Source organism: Protomyctophum parallelum, assembly GCF_964188405.1.
Source record: "Protomyctophum parallelum genome assembly, chromosome: 6".
Classification (NCBI taxonomy): Eukaryota; Metazoa; Chordata; class Actinopteri; order Myctophiformes; family Myctophidae; genus Protomyctophum; species Protomyctophum parallelum.
Window position 1 is genome coordinate 17,104,067 of NC_139701.1, and position 21,241 is coordinate 17,125,307.

The window sequence follows — 21,241 nt, forward strand, 5'->3', positions numbered from 1 at the left end:
TACGTCAGTCAACAGCGATCACACCTATCTCAGTTAACAACACACAACATCGTATTTCTTTATATGCGGACGACATCCTGCTGTTTATTGAGAATGCTCCACAGTCAATTACACACATTCTTAAGATTTTTGATCAGTTCAGTGCCATCTCAGGCTACAAAATCAATTGGACAAAGTCAGCCCTTTTGCCGCTAAATGAGGAGATGCGATCTGTTGTTCTGCCTCCCATAATCCCAGTAGTGAACAAATTTAAATATCTTGGCATAGATGTGTTCCCGTCTCTTCAAGCTACTGTTAAAAACAATTATAGTGACACTTTGAACAAAATTTGTCTTGATTTAGACAGATGGTCGTCATTGCCCAACTCTCTTCGAGCTCGAGTATCAATCATAAAGATGAATGTCCTCCCTAGGGTTAATTTTGTGAGTTCTATGCTCCCACTGCCACCGCCAGCACAGTATTGGACTAAGATTCATTCTGCTATATCTAAATTTGTGTGGAATAGGAAACGACCACGTCTCAAACTTTCCTTGTTACAGCGGACCAGAGCTGATGGCGGTCTCTCGTTGCCTAACTTCAAATTATATTATTGGGCTTTCACTCTTCGCCCCCTTTTAAGATATTTCGACTCAACTATAAAGGTTTGTTGGCGAGAGCTTGAGGAGAGTTTGGTTCATCCTGTTGAGAGATCTGATCTATTCAAACATAACAAATAATCAATGCAAAGTTCGCTTTGGGCCAATAATTTCTCATTTAGTAACAGTGTGGAGAGCGGCTGAAAAATTGCGCAAGATTGATTTGAAATGGAATTCGTTTTCCCCAGTGTTCAACAATGATGGTTTGCTTTTGGACAATCGTCCTATTCGTTTTCCAAGATGGAGTTCCAAGGGGATTCATACTTTGGGTGATTTATTTGATGCTAATGGTTTACGTTCTTTCCAGAATTTATGTGATATTTTTAACTTGCCTGGTAACTCTTTTTTTTTCTATTTACAATTGAGAACTGCCATGAGGACATATGGGGTGCCATGGCAGACCCCCCTTGCAATGCACCCTTTGCATAGACTTATCTTTGGTATTAGGTCAAGAGGTTTTGTTTCCGTATTGTATGATTATTTATTAGAATCTAGTTATGGGACCTTGCTTGTCGATACTGTATGGAAGAATGACATACCAAATCTAGATCCAGATTGGAGCTGGGATACAGTGTGGTCTAATGTTATCCTGTCTTCTAGGAATCCTGATCATCAACAAATTCATCAAAATTTTGTTCATAGGACGTACTTAACTCCCCGTAGATTGTGTGCTATGCGGATTTTAAATAATCACAACTGCACTTTCTGCACTTCAAACACCATAGGTACATTCTTTCATATGGTGTGGGAGTGTCCGAGTGTCCTCACATTTTGGAATTTGGTTGCTACTAACCTTTCGACTATTCTACAAGTTAACATCACACCCTCCCCATCTCTATTCTTATTAAATGATGTATCCCAGTTGCCATTAAATAACACCCGTATTCGTGTCTTCTTTGCTGGCGTAACGGCCGCAAAGAAGATGGTTGCTTCGCACTGGAAACCACCTCATACATTGTCATTTCGCCAATGGGCTTTGACCTTTCTGGATATCATTTATCTAGAGATGTCTACAGCAAGATTGCATGGTGCAAAAGAGGAAAACGTTGAGATTTGGTCTGGTATTGCAGATTTGGTTGGGGGCATGGTTTGATCATTATTGTTATTATCATTATTTGTTTTTTGTTTTCATTGCACAGTGGTTGAAGTGATGACATTTTGTGGCATCTTTGGTCTCGGGGGGGAGGGGTGGGTGGGATTGTTTGTTTTTGTTTTTGTGTTCCTTGCTTTTGCTGTTGTGTGTTGTTTTATGTGTGTTTTGTTTGCTTTAAGTCTTTCATGTTGTTAACGTGTCTTGTGATTTTTGTCTTAAAATAAAAAACATTTGATAACAAAAAAAAAGAAAGATACCGGTGCGGAAAGCACAAAGGAGCTGGCCAGATGGGGAGGCATACTATCATCCGACAGAGCATTGCTCCGAAGGAGCAATGCTCCGAGGTGCGCTGCGGGTCGGGAGAGGGTTGCGGTTAGGTTTAGGTGTCTGCCCCGGGGGAGGTTAGGGTTAGGGTGAGGGAGGAGGTAGGTTGTCGTTCGGACCAATGCTCCGTCGGATGAAAGGCATGCACTCGGCCAGATGTACGAAGAACCGAGATGACTGGAGACGTCGTTGGAGGGCTCGTCTGAGGTCGACGTAGAGAGTTCGCCTCCCATCTCCGCTCACTGCTCGTAAGACGTGGTCTCCCTCCTGACCGCTGCTCCAGCCACTCCCCGAGAATCGGAGCTGCCACCACCGCGCTGCCAGCGGCGTTCCTGCCCTCACCCTGCAATCTATGGGCCGCGGGTCGTCCTCTGCCTACCTCTCCTACGTCAGACCCTCTGCCGCATCCGTGCCTGATGCCCAGAAGTCCATGGCGCCCACTAGCGCGGACGCTCACTCTCTCCTACCAAACGCCGCCCGTCCCGTCCTCCGGCCTCGCTGGCCTCCTCCGTCGGGAGTTCCCCGTCTCGTCAGGTGAAACAACTTCTCACTCATTGCCTCCATCTCGCAACCCTCTGCCAAGAGGTCGCCCGCTCCTACGCCCGTCCTCCGGCCTCGTCGGCCTTCTCCGCCGGGAGCTCCCCTGTTCCGTCAGGCGAAATTGCCTTCATTGCGCAACCCTCTGTCGAAAGGACGCCTGCTCCTACGCCTGCTAAATAATCATTCCATTCATGTTTCATTCATGCCATGCTAATCAACCTTCCACCTAACCATCCAGAGGCTCGCTAACCATCGGGCTCTTCGCCTACCAACCATACCTACTAACCATTCTCCCACAAGCCCCTTCCGCGAAGGCTCCCATGTCGGCAGCACCAGCCATTGTGAGGCTCCAATGGCGCGGGGCCTTCCTCACTCTCCCATGGATCCCTTCTCGCTAAAGGCCCCGGCTCGTCGAGGGAATCTCGCCAACATCGTTTGTATAGTCCCTTCCAGGTAAACCTTAATTTACTCCTTCCACCAGAAGTTTGCACCATTCCTCCAGGCGTGTACTCTTTAATTCCTTTTGGGGGGCAGGCTTAAGAGCCCCCCTGCCTTCGCCAGGCAGGATCCGAGCCGAGGCTCCGGCCCGTCCCCACGGGGGCTCACGCCAAAGCTCCTTCACCATGTCTCCTCCATTCTGTTTATCATGCATCAGTCACCAGTTCTGTCCATTCACTCAATCCCAGCTCCATACTGTAATCAATCTATCTGCAATAAATCTCGCCTTCACCCTCCGTCTTGTGTAATCTCGTTAACAGTTGAAGTAACGTATGACTCAAATTTGGCAGTGGTTTCAGCTCAATCACAGGCCCTTTGACTTCCTTTATAAAATACCAGTAAGACGCGAGGGCGAGGTCGCACTGAAACAACAAACTATTAATCAGATCTCCATATATGGAGCGTGTCTTGAGTGTACAGGGTTTGATGAGGTCAGATCAACATATGGAATGTCAGAACAGGTCAGCTCCATATATGGAGATCTAATAACCTGATTATCTGACTCTGAGATCCTCAGTGGAGTGGGCGGGGTCTATGGTCTGGAAACCAGGCTAGAGATCTAAGGGAGGCAGCAGGGGCAGTGTCTTGAGCAGGGGTTCCCAAACTTTTTTGGACCAGGTACCCATTTTGGGGTAGATATTTTTCCAGGTACCCCCTCATCCTCGCAACACAGATAACAATATATTTACAACCACAAGCAGTGTTTCCTGCAGGAAAAAGCTTTGGCATGGTGCTGGGCGCAGGCCGCAGGGGGGCCTTCTTGCGTCGAACATTTTGATTAATTAATTAATTTGATTCAATAATTAATTACTAAGATTAATAAAGTAAGATTAATTTGTATTATTGCTCTTGTATTGCTATTGGAGACACTGGGGGGACATGGGGGGACACTGGCGGACACTGGGCAGGCACTGGGGAGGCACTGGGGAGATACTGGGGAGGCACTGAGGGGACACTGGGGAGGCACTGGGAAGGCACTGAGGGGACACTGGGGAGGCACTGGGGAGGCACTGGGAAGGCACTGAGGGGACACTGGGGAGGCACTGGGGAGACACTGGGGAGACACTGGGGAGCATGGGGAGGCACTCAGGGGGAAACTGGGGAGGCACTGGGGAGGCACTCAGGGGGACACTGGGGAGGCACTGGGGAGGCACTCGGCTGGGCACTGGGGAGGCACTCAGGGGTACACTGGGGAGGCACTGGGGAAGCACTGAGGGGACACTGGGGAGGCACTGGGAAGGCACTGGGGAGGCACTGGGGAGAAACTGCAGCCACTGGGGAGACATTGGGGAGGCACTGGGGAGACACTGGGGAGGCACTCAGGGGGACACTGGGGAGGCACTCAGGGGACACTGGGGAGGTACTGGGGAGCCACTGGGCAGACACTGGGGAGGCACCATGGCGGACACTGGGGAGGCACTGGGCAGACACTGGGCAGACACTGCAGGGCAGACACTGGGGTGGCACTTGGGGAGGCACTGGGGAGGTACTGGACATTTCATATCACACACACCCCATGATTCACTAGCCCCCTCAAAAATAAAAATAAATTATTATTTATTTATTTATTTGAGGGGGCTTGGGTACCCCCTGGCTATGCATCGCGTACCCCTAGGGGTCCGCGGACCCCACTTTGTGAACCGCTGGTCTTGAGTGTACAGTTTGTTGAGGTCAGATGAGGTCAGATCAACATATGGAATTAACTCTGTATTGGCCATCCATACTGTATATGGAGATCTGAGGGAGCGGGGGCAGTGTCTTGAGTGTACAGAGTTTGATGAGGTCAGATGAGGTCTGATCAATATATGGAATGAATTCTGTATTGGCCATATATGGAGCGTATCCGTAATCACGAGGCGTGACTGACGGACTGACTGACAGGTTTTAGCGTGACTGACTGACAGGTTTTGCAAGTTTTCATCTATGGTCGCAATAAAATATGTGAGTTTGTGGAGGTACTTCTGTGGCCTACTGGCAGCGTACATGTACAAAGTTCGGTGCTGATCGTAGCTCCGGACAGACACGCACACAGTTGTAGATGGCTAACTTCTTGCATGGATCTTGAGATCATGAGACACATGGGAATGGCGTGGCTTCTCAGACTTCATGTGGCCAGCCTGTGACATCAGTCATCTGTGACATGATGTTTGAGTGAAGGTACGTCATTGGTTTACTGTGCACATGAAAATTGGCACTGATTGGTCCAGCAGGTTTAGAACATTAACAGACAAAAAAATCCTTTTCTCTTTGAGATTTCTGTTGCTTTTTAATACTGTATTTCTTCAAGTGTTATTTCATGTGAACACAGAGAGCAACATACCAAGACAAATTCCTTGTTTGTGTAAACATATTGGCTAATAAACCGATTCAGATTCAGATCCTAATCGATTAGATACACTGGGGTCCCCAGGACTGAGCAATGAGCATGTATCTCTGTACAGTATTATGTGCAGCCTGTTCCTCACCACATAAGACAGTGATGTAGTTGTACCGCAGGGAGCTGACATAAAATAAAGGCCAGTTTGTGTAAACTGGACTGGTCTCAGTTGTACTGTATTAGATACGAAAGTAAAATTACTTGGAAGACAATTCCCATCCAATCCGTGTATTTTTGTGTAAGGCATTGGTGATCCCGATTTTGAGCAGCAATATCATCTGAGAATGATAAATGCTCATACATATTTAAGTGTTTATACTGTCATATAGAGTGAAACGTCAAACACATTCAGAACGATTATGCAACCAGGGATGCAACAGGGACTGGAAGCATTGCTATGGAGCTGTCTGTGTACCCGGATAGCCCGCGGGTCGAGGCGTCAGTTACGGGTGACATCGCACCGCAGAGCTTGAGAAGAAATGACAGACTTGAAAAGTCTTGCCTCATCCGCCGTGACCGCTCTAATTAAACTCAGGAGAAAGAACAATTTAAAGAACCGTCCTCCAACCATCAATCTCTGTCTACTGTATATGTTTGTGCCTGCAGGCAGTCTGCGTGTCAGATGGCCCATCTGTCTGACACACTGGAAGTCTCCATGCATCAGCCATGTGTGTATCTGGTAGACCCACATGAACCCTATCCAGGGCATGTCATACTACTACTAGGGGGACCTTCGCTGAAGATAGTCAAACATTATGCGAAAATAGCCGTTCAACAAGTTCACTGAGCTTCTCCCTTTTCAGCTAAGCGATTTGGTGTACAGGGAAAAAGTAGGGGACTGACTATTTGCCCCTGGGGGACCCTGATCAAAAAAGTATAGGGGGTGGTTAATCCACCCATCTGCCCAAACATCAAGACATTGTCCGTACACCCTTCCATCCATCCATCCATCAACACCTTAGAGAATGATCATGCAGCTAACTGTAACCTCTGTTTCCATAGAGTTTGCTCACAACAGAAAATGGAGCGCCTTTTGGTCACAGACCTGACAGTGGGACGAATCATGGATTTGCGAGTGATTTAAATCTTTCTTTTTCTGCCTTTAAGCGCTGGAATCGCAAGGGAACCAGCTTTCATTTGCTGTTTAACACAACAGTCCGACTGACATGAGATACATTACGACTTGACACGCAGATATGTCACTCAATGTGTGTGTGTGTGTGTGTGTGTGCATTTTGTCTTGGAGACCGTTTCCCTGCGAGCGTCTTGTGAACCATTCATCAAATATAATTGGGACTGTGCCTCTCCCCCCAACGCGACGCTGCTCTAACAGTTTTCTCCTCCACGGCTGCTATGGAGAGGGAGAGGGAGAGCGTTTGTTTGACATTTGTCCATAACATCTGGCCACTGGGGTATTCTTGCTCTACAGCTTATTAACAATGCTACATGCACGCACATGTGTTTCCCTTTACGATGCTAAGCAAAGGAACACATCATCCCCGAGTTTGCCACTATCCAGCCACTTCCACAACAATGAGCCCATTCTCTTGTTATTTACTCGCTCTTCCAGTCGGGGAAAAGAATGGGCTTTTGACCATGAACACCATGACATGTGGTCATGTGACCATGAACACGATGAAATGTGGTCAAACCTGATCTATTGTTGGGGAAATGAGTTTCACCCCCCCCCCCCTTCTTTCCAAAACACACGCACGCACACGCACGCACGCACGCACGCACGCACGCACACACACACACACACACACACACACACACACACACACACACACACACACACACACACACACACACAACAATTAAAGCACGTGGACAGAGCAGTGAAGAATAAGTACCGGAGAAGTAATTATTACACCTACTGGCCTATTTGTATAGCTTATGTTCTCAATGTTGACGTTAATCAGCTCACGCTGCGACAGACAGAGCAGTTTATTTTTTTCCTGTCCTCATTGAGCCCTCCCCCCTCCCTGCCTCTGTCTCTCCCTCCTTCTCGCTTCCTCTTTCACACTCTGGTAACTTACCTTCCTACGCACCTGCTGCTCTTTGGCAGAGTGGATCTTGACGTGCTTGCGCAGGGAGCTGGGGTCCGTGTAGCGCTTGGTACAGCCAGGGATCTGACATGCATACGGTTTCTACAGAGACACAGGAGTATGCTATGTTATACATCAATGTATAGGCTTTCAAATGTAGTCGGTCAGTTAGTTTAACCACTAAAGCCCTAATACATAGTTAGCTGAGCTACACACTCACTGCGTGTCACATCGCAACGCGCCATGATTGAGCTTGTAGATTTACTATGTTTGCTCTTTTTCTTTTTTCTTTTTTTATTTCAACACTTTTGAAAAAAAAATTCTTGAATAGGGATGCCATGTTGGCCAGTGTAAGCAGTACAAACATCAGCAGATCAGCTATCGCAATAAAACAATGTTGGTTAGATCATAAAGTCAGTTATAAGCACAACAGTGCAGGTCAACAGAATACAGAACGCGCTGGAAAATAAATGTTTGAATGAGTCCAAAGATAGTCCTACCTTTCAGCTGAGAAAGGCACAAAGTTGAAGTAAGAGGAAGAGAGCAAGTAGGAAAAAGAGAAAAAAAGACAAAGACAGTAAATTATAAACATTTCAAGGAGGAGGAATTTCATACAAGAATCCCACTGAGATAATTCTCACAGCTTGCTTCCCATTTCTTTATTTTTCATTTTTTTAATACAGGATTTCATATTTCACAGACGACGTCTGATATTTCATGTAGGTCTTTTTTCTCCAACTCCTTGTCAAACCCCACCTACTTGGGACACATGATATCTGTATTACCAATGATTGATAGCAGTAATACAGTGTATTTTAGGAAAATGCTGACATGATGGACAAAGGAAATTCCACTAGGAGCTCAGAGATGTCACAGGAAACTATCTTGTTTCTGAATACTTTTTCAACTTAAAGCAGACATGTGAACAAAACCAGAAAAATAAATTGGAATGTTGCAGACCAACAACAGTGTGATACTTTATCTGGGTCTTCTGAGGATGCTCAGTAATTCTCGTGTGTGTATGTGCGTGCGTGCGCCCGCGCATGCGCGTTCGTCTTCATGCTGGTGCCGAGCGTTTGAGGGCCAGTAATGTAACCAGAATGACAATGGTCACACAGACTAAAGTAACAGGAATGACATTTGTAAAACGATTGCACTGTCATGGACTTTCCTCGTCGTTTCACGTTCCTCGCATTAACCAAGTAAATACAGCACGCGGCTCGCTGACGGAGGGATTTTCCCCTCACGCCATCTTTTTTTCATCCTCAGGAATATAAGGTAGCCATTAAAATGTAAGGGGATACGCGTCTTTATTAGCCCGGCCTCCGTACCCTGGCCTTTTCTGTAAATAACACATTGTTATTCCAAGGCGTTCTCAGGCGCCATTCACCTACGCCATGTTTGTTTTGCTAAGCAACGCACCCCAATACAGTGCAGGACCCGTAGGGGGTGGGGGGTGAAACACAACTTCTGTCTAGAATACATTTCATTATATTTTTTAAATGATTTTGCCCTCAAGTGTTTCTGGCAAGGCAGGGAGGCGGCTATAGGCACGCACAACGAACCAAGGCCCTAACACAGGGTGTTAATGTGACGCCGTATCGTATGCATCAGGGACTCTGATTGGCTGTATTGTTTGGCCTACTGTGGAAAGAGAGGGCAGAAGTCAGAGGTGTAAGAAATATACTAATGTGTTTATTTTCCTTTCAAAATCTTTTTGTTGCAATTTTCAATAATATAAATCTCAGAGATCTCAAGGCAGACAAATAATGGAGAGACTATGTTGTTGAGCAAAACATTCCCCTCCCAGACAAAAGAAAAAGAAAAAAACCCAATTTAGTAAAGCCAATTCCCAATTCCCCAGCCTCTCTATGAGTACTCTATCTCTGCTAACCTCCACAATAAGTCACATTCCCTGATGGACTGATCGAGGGTAGCTACTGGGACGTAAGTCGGGATTTGATCAACCCCGGCTGGGTCGCCAGAGTGAGGGGTATGAATGTTGGTAGACCCGAAACCCCGATGACCTTGGAATACATCACTGAGGATATGTCCCAGGTGCATCCATGCAATGTATTTTTAGTTATTGGGAGGGTGAAGATAGCCCCGGGTCTCCTCAGATACCCGGGCCGTCAAGCCACCTGCACCTTCTTTTCACCTGACAGTGAAGGGTATCACTAGGGGGGCGTAACGCATGTGGAGGTACGCCATCACCCCAACTTCTTCCCCCCCTGAACAGGCACCCTGACCGTTTGTGGGGATGATCACTAAAGTGTTTTTGAATTAAAGAAAAAAGATTCTGACAGAGAAATAACTCATAAGTAGTTAATTATTACTCCTTAAAAAGTATTAATAGTATTACATTACTTATTATGTGTACTGTATCAAGATTAACTATTTAAATTACAAGTTATATTAATATATTTGTTTTGCTAGCAGATCTGTTATTTGTTGACAACCTCCTACTATGGCGCTTGACTGTGCTCCTCTCCTCTAGCTGGCTGGATGGATGGATGCATGCAGAGAAAAGAGAGAACTTTTCTCAGTGAAAAACGGAGATGTGCTATAATCATATCTCCTGGACATAGAGTAGAGCCGTTTTGTTATACAAGATGTCATATCAGTTAAATACAGATATAATATAAAGCTATATAATATGTGAACCATTAATATTGTGCTTTGCTTTAAGGGTGCAACAGTGAATCAAACTAATTGATTAAATACAATTTTAATAGAATCTAAAAATCTAAATCGCCAAAAATAGCAGATCAACAAGCTCACAGTGGATCTGCTATTTTCAGTATTGTTATGCAACACCATCATACGACATGGTATAGAATTGTTCTTAAGTGGTTACTGGTTAGTCAGACTAATAAATATTAGTAAATTAATTATTGACTTAGTTATTGTTGATATCATGATTCGTCTCTGTCTGGTGTAAACCTCATGTTCAAAACTGTAACTTTTCAGGATTCAAATAAAAAACAGCAAAAGTAGCAGATCTACAAGTTCAAAACTCACAGCTTTGCAACACATTCCGATCTCTCAGATCTGCTATTTTTGATACTTTTGTGTGACGCTGTAGTATGATTAAGTAGGCTTAGTAGGGCGTTATTATTCACACAAAAAAGTGAAGATTCGGAAGTAATCAATAGAATAATCATCACAAAGAAGATCATCGATAGTTGCAGGTCTACTTTCCTTACAAAGTAGAATTGCATGTGCTCTCATGGTAATTTCATCCATATTTCTTAAGACATAAGAAGCACATTGTAGTGTCTGTGGGAACAAACACACACAACATTGTTCTTTTTCACGAGAAAAGCAGAAGCTGCTTCACTTGTGAGCGTTTAGCAGAACCAACCACAACGCTTTGGCACAGCCAAGACATGTCATCCAAACAGACATCACACACAGCTCTTAAACCAGAACAAGCGTATGTGTGTTAACAATATTGTTGTATATTCACTCACTATGAGATGTTGGTTTTCATCTAAATAACTTGTAGGTTCTAGAATAGATGAACAATAACAGCAGGTTTAATGACTTACAAGGGGATTTATTTTTGAAAGGTACTACATGGTGTACCCCAGTAAATTAGAGGTAGTCGATTTACATTGCAAACACCTCATTTATACTTCAGCACTCTTCTTGAGTTACACTTATTTAGTCTTCAGTGCTATAGGATTGGGAATCACAGAGACAGGAGAAATAGCATCAGTGGTGGAAAGTATAACTAAGTACAGTTAGTCAAGTAGCCTACTACTTGTACAATTTGGAGGTGCTTTTACTTTACTTGAGTATGTTAATTTTCCAGACAAACCCTTTACTTCATACTTCTACTCCACTAAATATGAGGCAAATATTGTACTTTTTACTACACGACGATAATTAGCCTTTCGCTAAATCCCACCCCAAAAAGCAATTGTCCAATGCCAATCCAAATTAGCCTAGCGCAGCCAGAGTTCATCCGCCCCTATTGCATATGCATATGCCCCGAGACGACATAGTGCAGCGCAGTGGTATATTAGTATCGGCAACGTGAGGCTAAATCCAAATAGTTTAGCTACTGTTGCTATGCAGGTCAAGCTTTCGCCACGTCATAGCTGTCAATGTTATTTTGCATGGTTGGCTGTGTTGTTGAACATTTACACGGCTTAACGTCGGGAAAGTTACACGACTGACCCACTCAGGTGATGGCAATAATAGGCTACTAATGACTGTACCATGCAACATGAAAACTCTGCCGGGCTGTCGTTAAAAGTAGATTTCTGCCATTTCCTCGTATTTCTAGTTTATTTAAATAATGTCATGCACATTTGCCCAGTGCAGAGCCTACTGCAGGCCTGGTTGACTAGAATTAGAAGACATTTTGAAGGTTTTGCTTCTGAAATGATCTATTATTTATATGGAGAAATCCCGTCATTTAACATGCATCTCAAGGGGTGAGAAGGACAGCTTGACCTGTCTCTTTGCTGCTAATGGGTTTAGGGTCGGTTTACTTTAAGCTAGTTTTGTGTTTCGATTATTTAAAAAAATACATATATAATTAAGCCCTGCCCCTATACTTTATCTATTAAAAAATAGCCGATCCTGCGCAAAAGATTTAGAAAATTGAAGAAATCCGGGGAAATGGGCCATTCATGAGTAGCTATTTTTTCTTTGTTACTTTAAGTCAATTTTGATGCCAGTATACTTTTACTCAAGTAAACGTTTGAATATTACTTGTAACAGAGTATTTCTACATTGTGTTATTGTTAGATCTACTTAAGTATTAAAAAACCCCATCAGAGTACTTCTTCCACCACTGAGTGAGTAGCAGCAATAGCTGACTCAAGCTTTCCTATGCTTCCCTTTCCACAGGTTGGAGGAACAGGCAGCGCTCTGTCTGTGGTGAGCCAGTCCCCGCATGCAGTCCAAGTGTGTTAGGGCCCGAGCTGTGACTCCAGCCTAATGGAACTGATCATTTAATGATCTGTGGTGTGTCACAGGTGGTGTGGGGAGAGTGAGAACGCCACACCACTCACCCACTGACAGCTAACAAATTGAAGTGTAACACAGTCGAGACATGGAAATGGGCACTGGGGCTTGGAATTAAGCGCTGGGGCTTGCATCTTGTCTCTGCGTGCGTGCGTATGTGCATGCGTGTGTATGGGGGTGGGTGGTGGTGGTGGGTTTAGCACTATGGGTGTTTTACATGAAAACACATGTGTTCATGCACACGCACGCACAGCGCACGCACGCACCAGGGAAGGGCTGGGGTCGATTCACATTCAATTCAGTCTATTTAAAAATTTAAAAAGCAACCTTCATTCTCAATTAGTTTCTGCACTGGTTGTGTATAAGACCTTTCCAGCCTTCTAAGGGCAACATTTTTTAGTTGAAAATGCACTCTCACCATTGATTTAATTGAAAGTGAAAAAAAAAACTGGCCTTGATACACATACGGTACATATGGAACACCACACGCACGCATGCACGCACACACATGCTCACGCACACACACGTACGCACGTGCACGCGCACACACATGCACACACAGATCATAATTCCAGAGCATCCCTCCATCAATATAGTGACTTATTTTTGACAGCCCAGACCGTTCTCACACAATAAAATTCAGGGGATTTCACAGTGGAGGACATCTGCTGCAAAGACTCAGTGTTTACATCACGTCCAACCCACTAACACAGTGATCTACTGTGGGTTGACAGTGGGAGGTGGAAGGAGACAGACAGACAGACAGACAGACAGACAGACAGACAGACAGACAGACAGACAGACAGACAGACAGAGACAGACGACAGACAGACAGACAGAGTTAGAGAGAGAGAGAGAGAGAGAGAGAGAGAGAGAGAGAGAGAGAGAGAGAGAGAGAGAGAGAGAGAGAGAGAGAGAGAGAGAGAGAGACAGAGAGACAGAGAGACAGAGAGAGAGAGAGAGAGAGGAGGCTGTGTTGCTGACCGTGTCCAGGTGGGTGCGCTGGTGCTTGGCCCGGTCGCTGGAGTTGCTGAAAGCTTTCTGGCAGCCAGGGTGCTGGCACAGGTAGGGCTTCTCTCCTGTGTGGCTCCGCAGGTGGATCTTCAGGTTCTCCAGACGGGAGAAGGCCTTGTTGCAGCCCTCGAACTGCATCATGCAGAGGAGGACACACACACACACACACACACACACACACACACACACACACACACACACACACACACACACACACACACACAAAGAGAGAGAGAAAGGGAGAGAGAGAAAGATAATTAGATCAATGAGGCCAATGATGGTAAACACAACAGCCACAATGTGGGCTCTATGTTCATGCCCCCTGCATCTGTCCCTTGATCACACTAACCAACGCACACACACACACACACACACACACACACACACACACACACACACACACACACACACACACACACACACACAGCTGTGGGAGCTCACTCTACGCCGTGGCTCTCCATGCAGCACAAGGGAATGCGTGCATCGCGGCCATGGAAAAACAGAGAAGCGTCCGAGAACACGGTGGGGCAGCAGCAGCAGCAATGGTGGTCAGGTTTTTTTTTCCCACCCTCTTGAATTTCGCAGCCGTTCCGAAAAGCCATTGAAAAGCCATTAGCTGGAGAACGACACGTTCCTGCTCGAGAGGTAGGAAGCATGGGCTCCACACCCGGCTGCCTCTGACTGCTTCCCAAACACTGGGTTTGTCCCATTTGTGGGTCGCGGACTCGCAGACACATTTTTCCGGGTCACTTTATTTTTTCTTTCCTACATTTTGTTTTTAATAATAATTTCAAAACATTCATAAAACAACATTCCCAAAAAAGCAACATTATTTCATGAATTAAAAACTAAATTCAATGATTTTTACAGTCATTTCATGAAGAAATAAAAAAATCGAAGAAATTCCATAAATTCAAAGCTTGTAGATTATTTTCACTAGTAGTTTGGGTCCAGCAGGCACACATCGAATCTCTCTTTTGGGTCACGGGCTAAAGACTGTGCTATGTTACAGTAGAAACTGTAGTCTGCCGTATACGGCAGCCATTAATGGGGCTGTAATGCATAGCGTCCTGTCCTGTTCAGTTGTGCATGGTGCATTAGATAGACAAGTGACAGTGACGGTAAACAAGCTTCTTCTTCTCATCCTGACCGGGGCCAGCATCTGATCCCGAACCACTCAGCCAATGAACACCACAGATTTGCTAACACACACATTATTCATGGCGCTGCTCACATGTCGTCCACTCCCAGTCCGCTCCTATAAGTGGAAAACATTGCCGCTTGGCTGACAAGGCACCTCCCTCTCAAGAAGAACCCCCCCCCCCCCCCCCCTGTACATGTTACTGTATATACAGCGATTAAGTGTATGGGTGCACCACAGTACAGAACATTATTACAGGCACGGTGGCTCAGTGTAACGTATATCTTCCCAAGGTTAATCCCACTCATGTATTCAGTTAGCTGCACACGTTTGACATCAATACCCAGTCTTGACTGCCACAGGTTCCCACAACAATGGGCCATGGAGGAGCTCACATCGGTCACTTGACCTGTCACCCTATCTGAGGGGATCCAGATGCATGGCCTTTATGCACCGATCAGGAGCCACGGGAGCATGGAAGACATGTTGGTAGGATGGAGGTGGAGAAGAGAAGAGAAGAGAAAAGAAGTGTGTCTGCGTGCGTGCGTGCGTGCGAGCAAGAGAATAGTGGATGTTAGGGAAGCTTTGAAAATGATGAGGAAAAATGCATGATGAAGTGGTACAGTAGATGAGTAAGGGTGGAAGATGCAATCAAGCGAGTACAACAGCAGGTGATGGGCAATATTATGGCCATTATAATATTCTATATTGGATCATCTCAAACACATGCAGTCTAATCACGCTCATGATAATTTATATTAAAATTGCATGTTACTATAACAACCTTGATAAACAAACTGTATGTAAACTGTAACTGGTTACCAAGACAACACATCTTTCGTTTGCTGCTTTTATCAAAGTAACAAGGTATGGATCTCAGAATTCAGGCTGATGTCAGGAATTTCCCAACTTTTCACCAGTGAACAAAGTTATATTTGATATTTTGTCGTGTGATAGTGTCATGCTAAAATAGCTAAGATAGCCAAACTGCAAGCTCACAACCTATCGCAAGTGTTTATAGAAAGTATTTTTCTTCTTCTTCTTCTTCTTCATTTTGACATGCCCAAAACAGGGAGGCCAGGTTCACAGTGATCATGTTCAGGGACAAGGCTGGGCGGCCGGGGGGCCTGATTCCCAGGCAGCCTCTTCACCCATTCAGCCACAGCTGCCCTAAAGGTAATGCTTTAGGGGGTGTGGTTTGTGTGTGTGCACAGTTGCACACTGAAATAAATGGGTTCAATAATCTATAATGCATAGGGCTGAAGTGGTTAATGTGTGTTTTATAATAATAATCAAAATCTACAAAGTAACTCAAGTTTTCAAATAAATGTAGTGGAGTAAAAGTACAATATTTGGGATCCGAGATGTAGTAGAAGTATAGGAAGTTGGAATTACTCAAGTAGAGTACAAATACCTCAAAATAGTATTTATAAGTACCGTACTTAAGAAAATGTACTTAATTACTTTCCACCACTGCTACTGATGTAACTACAACTACTGCCTCCTCATCAGTGTAAAAGGGTTAAATTGAAGCACCATGTAGCGGTCACAGAGGTGCAGCCTGCCGTCCACTGGATCCTGACCTTTAGTGAAGCCTGCTGACGACAGCTTGGGTTACGGAGAAGGAGAGAGTGACACCATTCTTCTAATGGGCCTTCAGCCTCATCTGGGCTTCATCCTGGCCTCCTTCATTCACTCAGACACAACGCAGGCAGGGCCTTCTATTCAACGCTGCTCCATTTAATATGGACGAAACCTAAGCCTGTCAGGTTAGAGCTGTGTCAGGTGACCTGACGGCACTGTGCGTGCACGTGTGTGTGTCAGAGAGAGAGAGAGAGACTAAAACCTAATAATAAGATCAGTTCTTGTCAGCCAGCGACACCGTCGTTGGAGTATAAATGATGCCCCTATTCTGGGGGTGAACATTCAGCACAAAATAGCTGGTGGATCCTCTATTTTTGGAAAAGCTGTTTAGTGTAGAGGAGGGAAAGAGCGGTATAGAGCCAACCATAGTTAAGTTTTGAAAAGGAACAATCATAATCTTCAACTTCATCCAACAGTGCTGTGCTAAAAAGTTTACTCCAGTCATGTCACTCACTTGCTGGAGTAAATTCTGTTAATGTGAAAACTATAACCCTTAGTATCTGGGCTTTATTAGCTGCTACCCTCGGTGGGCCTGACATTGTCCATATTCTCTGTGTTTACACCAAAATAGTGATATTTTTAGATATCTTGACTTCAGAAAATATGACTCACAAGTTACAATTCAGGTTCTTGTAATATGGCCATAGATCGTATGGGTGTGCCAGCCCAAAGCCTGCCCGCAGAATGTATCATGGGAATTAGAGGAACACAGAGAAAAGCAAAGAAAAACACTAAGGGGAATGTTCTACGTCAATATGGATTGTATCACAAATATTGTTGTTTCTCCAGACAATGACAACCAACAATTAACCATTTAAGCCGTAAATACTTAATTTTATTAAAATGGCCCATCAACAAAATGTTTGTTGAAAATCTTTGAAAAGTTTCACATTACATGCCCAAGATAGGGACACCATGTTGAATGTGATTAAACTGTCTACTTACGGCAAGGTGTAGTAAAACATAAGTTCTTATGAAGGTTTTGAGGAAAACTACAGTATGTGATTTCAGACATCGTAAATGACTCTGAGTGACTGCTATTGCCATGCAGACAGACACACACACACACACACACACACATACACACGCAGTAAAGGAACAATAACAGACACATTGTAGATAATACAGACACATAAATATGGACACGCACGATATTAGACACCAACGCAAACTTCACAAATCAGAAGCCTTGAGGCGGTAGGCTGGAATGTGGGGAGAGCAAGGGAAAACATCAGTTATGAAGCCATGTCAGGTGATCTGTCAGACCATAGATCTCACCCATGTCATGAGATACTGTATACTCTGCTGCTCTGTGAAGGCAGGCCCACCCTGCTGCATTCAACATACTGTACACACAAAGACATATGCATGCATACACACAGACACACACACACACACACACACACACACACACACACACACACACACACACACACAAACATGCAGGCATTGACACGAGAGTACACACATTTACAGTTTAAGGACTACAGTACACACACAGGCAACTGAGGCAAGTGCACATGCATGTGTGTACACAAGCTCGCAACGAACAAACGCACACACACACACACACACACACACACACACACCCACGCACACGCACACACACACGCGCGCGCGCACGCACACACACACACACACACACACACACACACACACACGGTATGGAAAATATCTAAGTGTCAAAGCACACAATGTAGAGTAGAAGCATATTATTCTAAAGCTACGGCTAATCAAGAGAGCAGGACGGAAAGTAAGACAGGGAGTGAGCGAGAGCCGCGCAGGGGGAAAGTTTAATAAAAGTCAGAGAGCGTGGGGAACATCCATACAGGCCATGCCAGCCCGGACAGACACGGTTCACGCTGACTCCCGAAATACGGCGCCGAGCGTTGAGAGTTTCGAAAAACAAACACGGGCATTATCGACCGCGCCAAAATGTGCGTATTTATGTATAAGGGAAATAATCACTCTTTTCATTGCTTTCTTTTTCCGCAATACAAATTTGAGGCTAAATTAGAGTTTGGGGGCTGTGGAGGAAAGCGTGTTAATCGTGTAAGAGTGTGTTATTATTCAGCGAGGTGGGCTGGCACAGAGACAGGCGAGCATGAAGTTTTCCTGCCCGCTGGGGGAACTAATGCTAAATGCCACTTCTGGGTGAACGGGTATTACTCATGCAGCGGAGGACCTGCACGGGACATTTTATGCCAAAGTGTTTTAGTGCAATGGTTCCCAAGCACTGGGTTGGGACCCAATTGTGGGTTGCAGATACATTGTTATGGGTCCCCTTATTTTTCTAACTTTTTAGTTTTTAACTATTATTATTTGGAACATGGAACTGTTATTCAGTGACAGAGTAAACAAGAAGCTTACAAAGCGCAGAAAGCGGTGCTAGCAATGAGCAGGATGAGGAGGATGTGCTCCAGTATAGTCACAGAATCCCAAGGCACACCTGGACTTGTCTCACGGAACACCATGCAGTGTGCCTCATAGAGCACCGAAGTCCTGACGTAACTCGCTCATCCCGACCATTCCCCTGGTTCACGGAAGTAATTTCCCTATGGAGAATAACATGGGGTGATCTTAATATCGTCTACTATAAGCGTTGTGGTCCAAAGATAAACAAGCTGTCTCGGCGTTATTGTCAGGGAGGTGTCTCTGTATCGTTTGCAACAGTCAGTCACTCATATATGATACAGTCTGATTCTAGCGAAAATCTAACTAATTCAGTAGCAGTAACATTAGCGTTTTCTCTCAGTCAGTTGATTCTTCATATCCATATGAGTGAAGCGGCCGGGGTGACATGTTCATTTTTCAAACACAGTTGTTATATGAGGTGATCTCAAATCGCCTCAATGGGGATTTCAATGCAACTAAACAAATACATGAACCTGGGGACAGACGCCCTCTACTGAAAGTGACGTCAGACTTCGGTGCTCTATTGTATTTGACCTAAAAGAGAAGACTGCGCCACCCATTATTTATCCCCAATCCAATATATCATATATGCTCTCCTATCTAGTATCTCTGCAGTGTTGCCTGGTCTGATTATTATAAGCCACATTGGGTTTATTTTTCTGAAGTTGCTTGTAAATAATAGAATAGAATAGTAGAACGGTTGTGAGCTTGTAGATCGTCTATTTTCAAATAGCCAACATATATAAATATGCACATTGTTTAATGGACAATATATATATAGCTTTGAAGTGCTCGTGTGGCCTTTTATAGTCGCTTCTTTTGGGCTTGTTTTCATAGACCTGGTTCTTATTTCTCTCGCAAATTGGCAACACCGCACTGATGCAGCAGCAGCCTCCACTGTGAGGATTTTACACATAGTCAGAGAGGTGCGCGCTGCGCTCAACTCCAATCCATTCCGTTTGGTGTTATAATAATTTATAACTTGTTTGTCAAATTAATGAGGGGAAGGGGAGAATGTAATCCTCATGTAACCCCCGTTACAACACCCCCGTTACTGTAATCCAGATTACACATTTTAAAATGTACTCTAAGACGTTACAGTTACGTTTTTTTTTTTACTCTGATTACAGTAACGGATTACATGTAATCCGTTACTTCCCAACCCTGAACACCGCTTCCCCACTGCTAAATCCCAAAACAGTGTACTTAGAAAGATCAGACGAAAATGCAGCCCAAAGTCTTATTGGCCACTGGACCTCATGTCCACACCACCCCCATATTATGTAAGCCAGCTTGCCATAACTCCACTCTTTATAGCTATGATTCTCACTTGTGTGCTTCGCTTGTCAGGAGACACCTGTTTTGACTCTGGTTCTCTGTTTTCATGAAGTAGGGTGACTTTATGCCATTGGTAGATTGTTCCCTCTTTGTAGTCATTCAAATGACGTTAGTATTTTCCCATGTTGTTTGAGTTCAGTTGTGTCTTAAATTAATCTAATGAGTTCATCGTTTTCATCTCCATTTTGGTGATCTCCACTGACACATGAGGTGGCCGTTATAGTTTCAAGTGCCTTTATTGTTTCAAGTTTCCTAGAACTCTCCGTTTTAGATTTTTCAGTAAGCAATACCTCTAAATCCAAAGAACATTTGTTCAAGATTTATTGATTGGCTCTTTCAGAGCGGGAACTCTGGGGGGAGGGAAAAAAGGGGAAAAAATGTTCGAAAAATGTTGTATAATATCTTCGTGTGAACATTAATAAAAAAACTTTGATCAAAAAAAAAGATTTATTGATTGGAAGGTCTCTGGGAAATCGGTGTTGTCATCTGTACTTAGCGTTACAGCATGCCACAACAATCTTGTTTCTTGTTTCCTTAAATTAGGAATTTATTTAATATCAGTGCCATGGTTTTCAAATGCAGTGAGAGGAAACAGAATACTCTACACATCTTTGTCAGTATTATTAGCAGATTTTGGCATCCATGTCCACATTGTGACCACATATTTCTGCTCTAAAAGTGTAAAAAAACATATTTTGTAAGTAAGAGTATGCTTCAGACAAGTGGGGAAAACTGATACAGTCCCCAAATGGCATATGTTATAATAATGACACCCAAGTGTGTGCCCTGTATGATTTGAACTTTGGAGATGGCTGAACTTAGTTTGCATAAGTTTTGATGAACACAAACCATGGACTGTAGTCGTCCTCAAACAGGAGGGTATAAACAGCCCGCGGTGGGTGAAGCGCCTGAAACCACACAGGACAGATATTACCCTTGATATTATCTATGAAAACAGTTTAGACGGCGCTAATCACATTAATTACTTTAAACATGTTTGGCTTTCCCCCCTTTTCAATGCTCGCGTTGCGTCTAAGGTAAACCGGCAGATCACCGCACAAACTTGAGTGGCGCTGGCATCAGTTTGAGCTGTGCTTGACACCGCCTCGGCCCAGAGACGGGGGCTCAGGAGTTTGGTAAACATTGGGGGTGACAGTGCGTCTTGACACAGTTGGAACAGGTCTGAAAGCGGTA

At 44.5% G+C, this 21,241-nt stretch overlaps 1 protein-coding gene across 1 annotated transcript in view; it reads right to left on the reverse strand.

Moving 5' to 3' along the window:
- glis1b (GLIS family zinc finger 1b) overlaps window positions 1-21,241 on the reverse strand; it is a 104,089-nt gene that overhangs the window by 24,428 nt on the left and 58,420 nt on the right. Inside the window, exons 5-6 of the mRNA XM_083766645.1 lie at window positions 13,480-13,641; window positions 7,507-7,617 (exon numbers count right to left, since the gene is read on the reverse strand). Of these exons, the coding sequence (XP_083622771.1) occupies window positions 7,507-7,617; window positions 13,480-13,641 (273 nt within the window). The remainder of the gene's footprint in view (window positions 1-7,506; window positions 7,618-13,479; window positions 13,642-21,241) is intronic.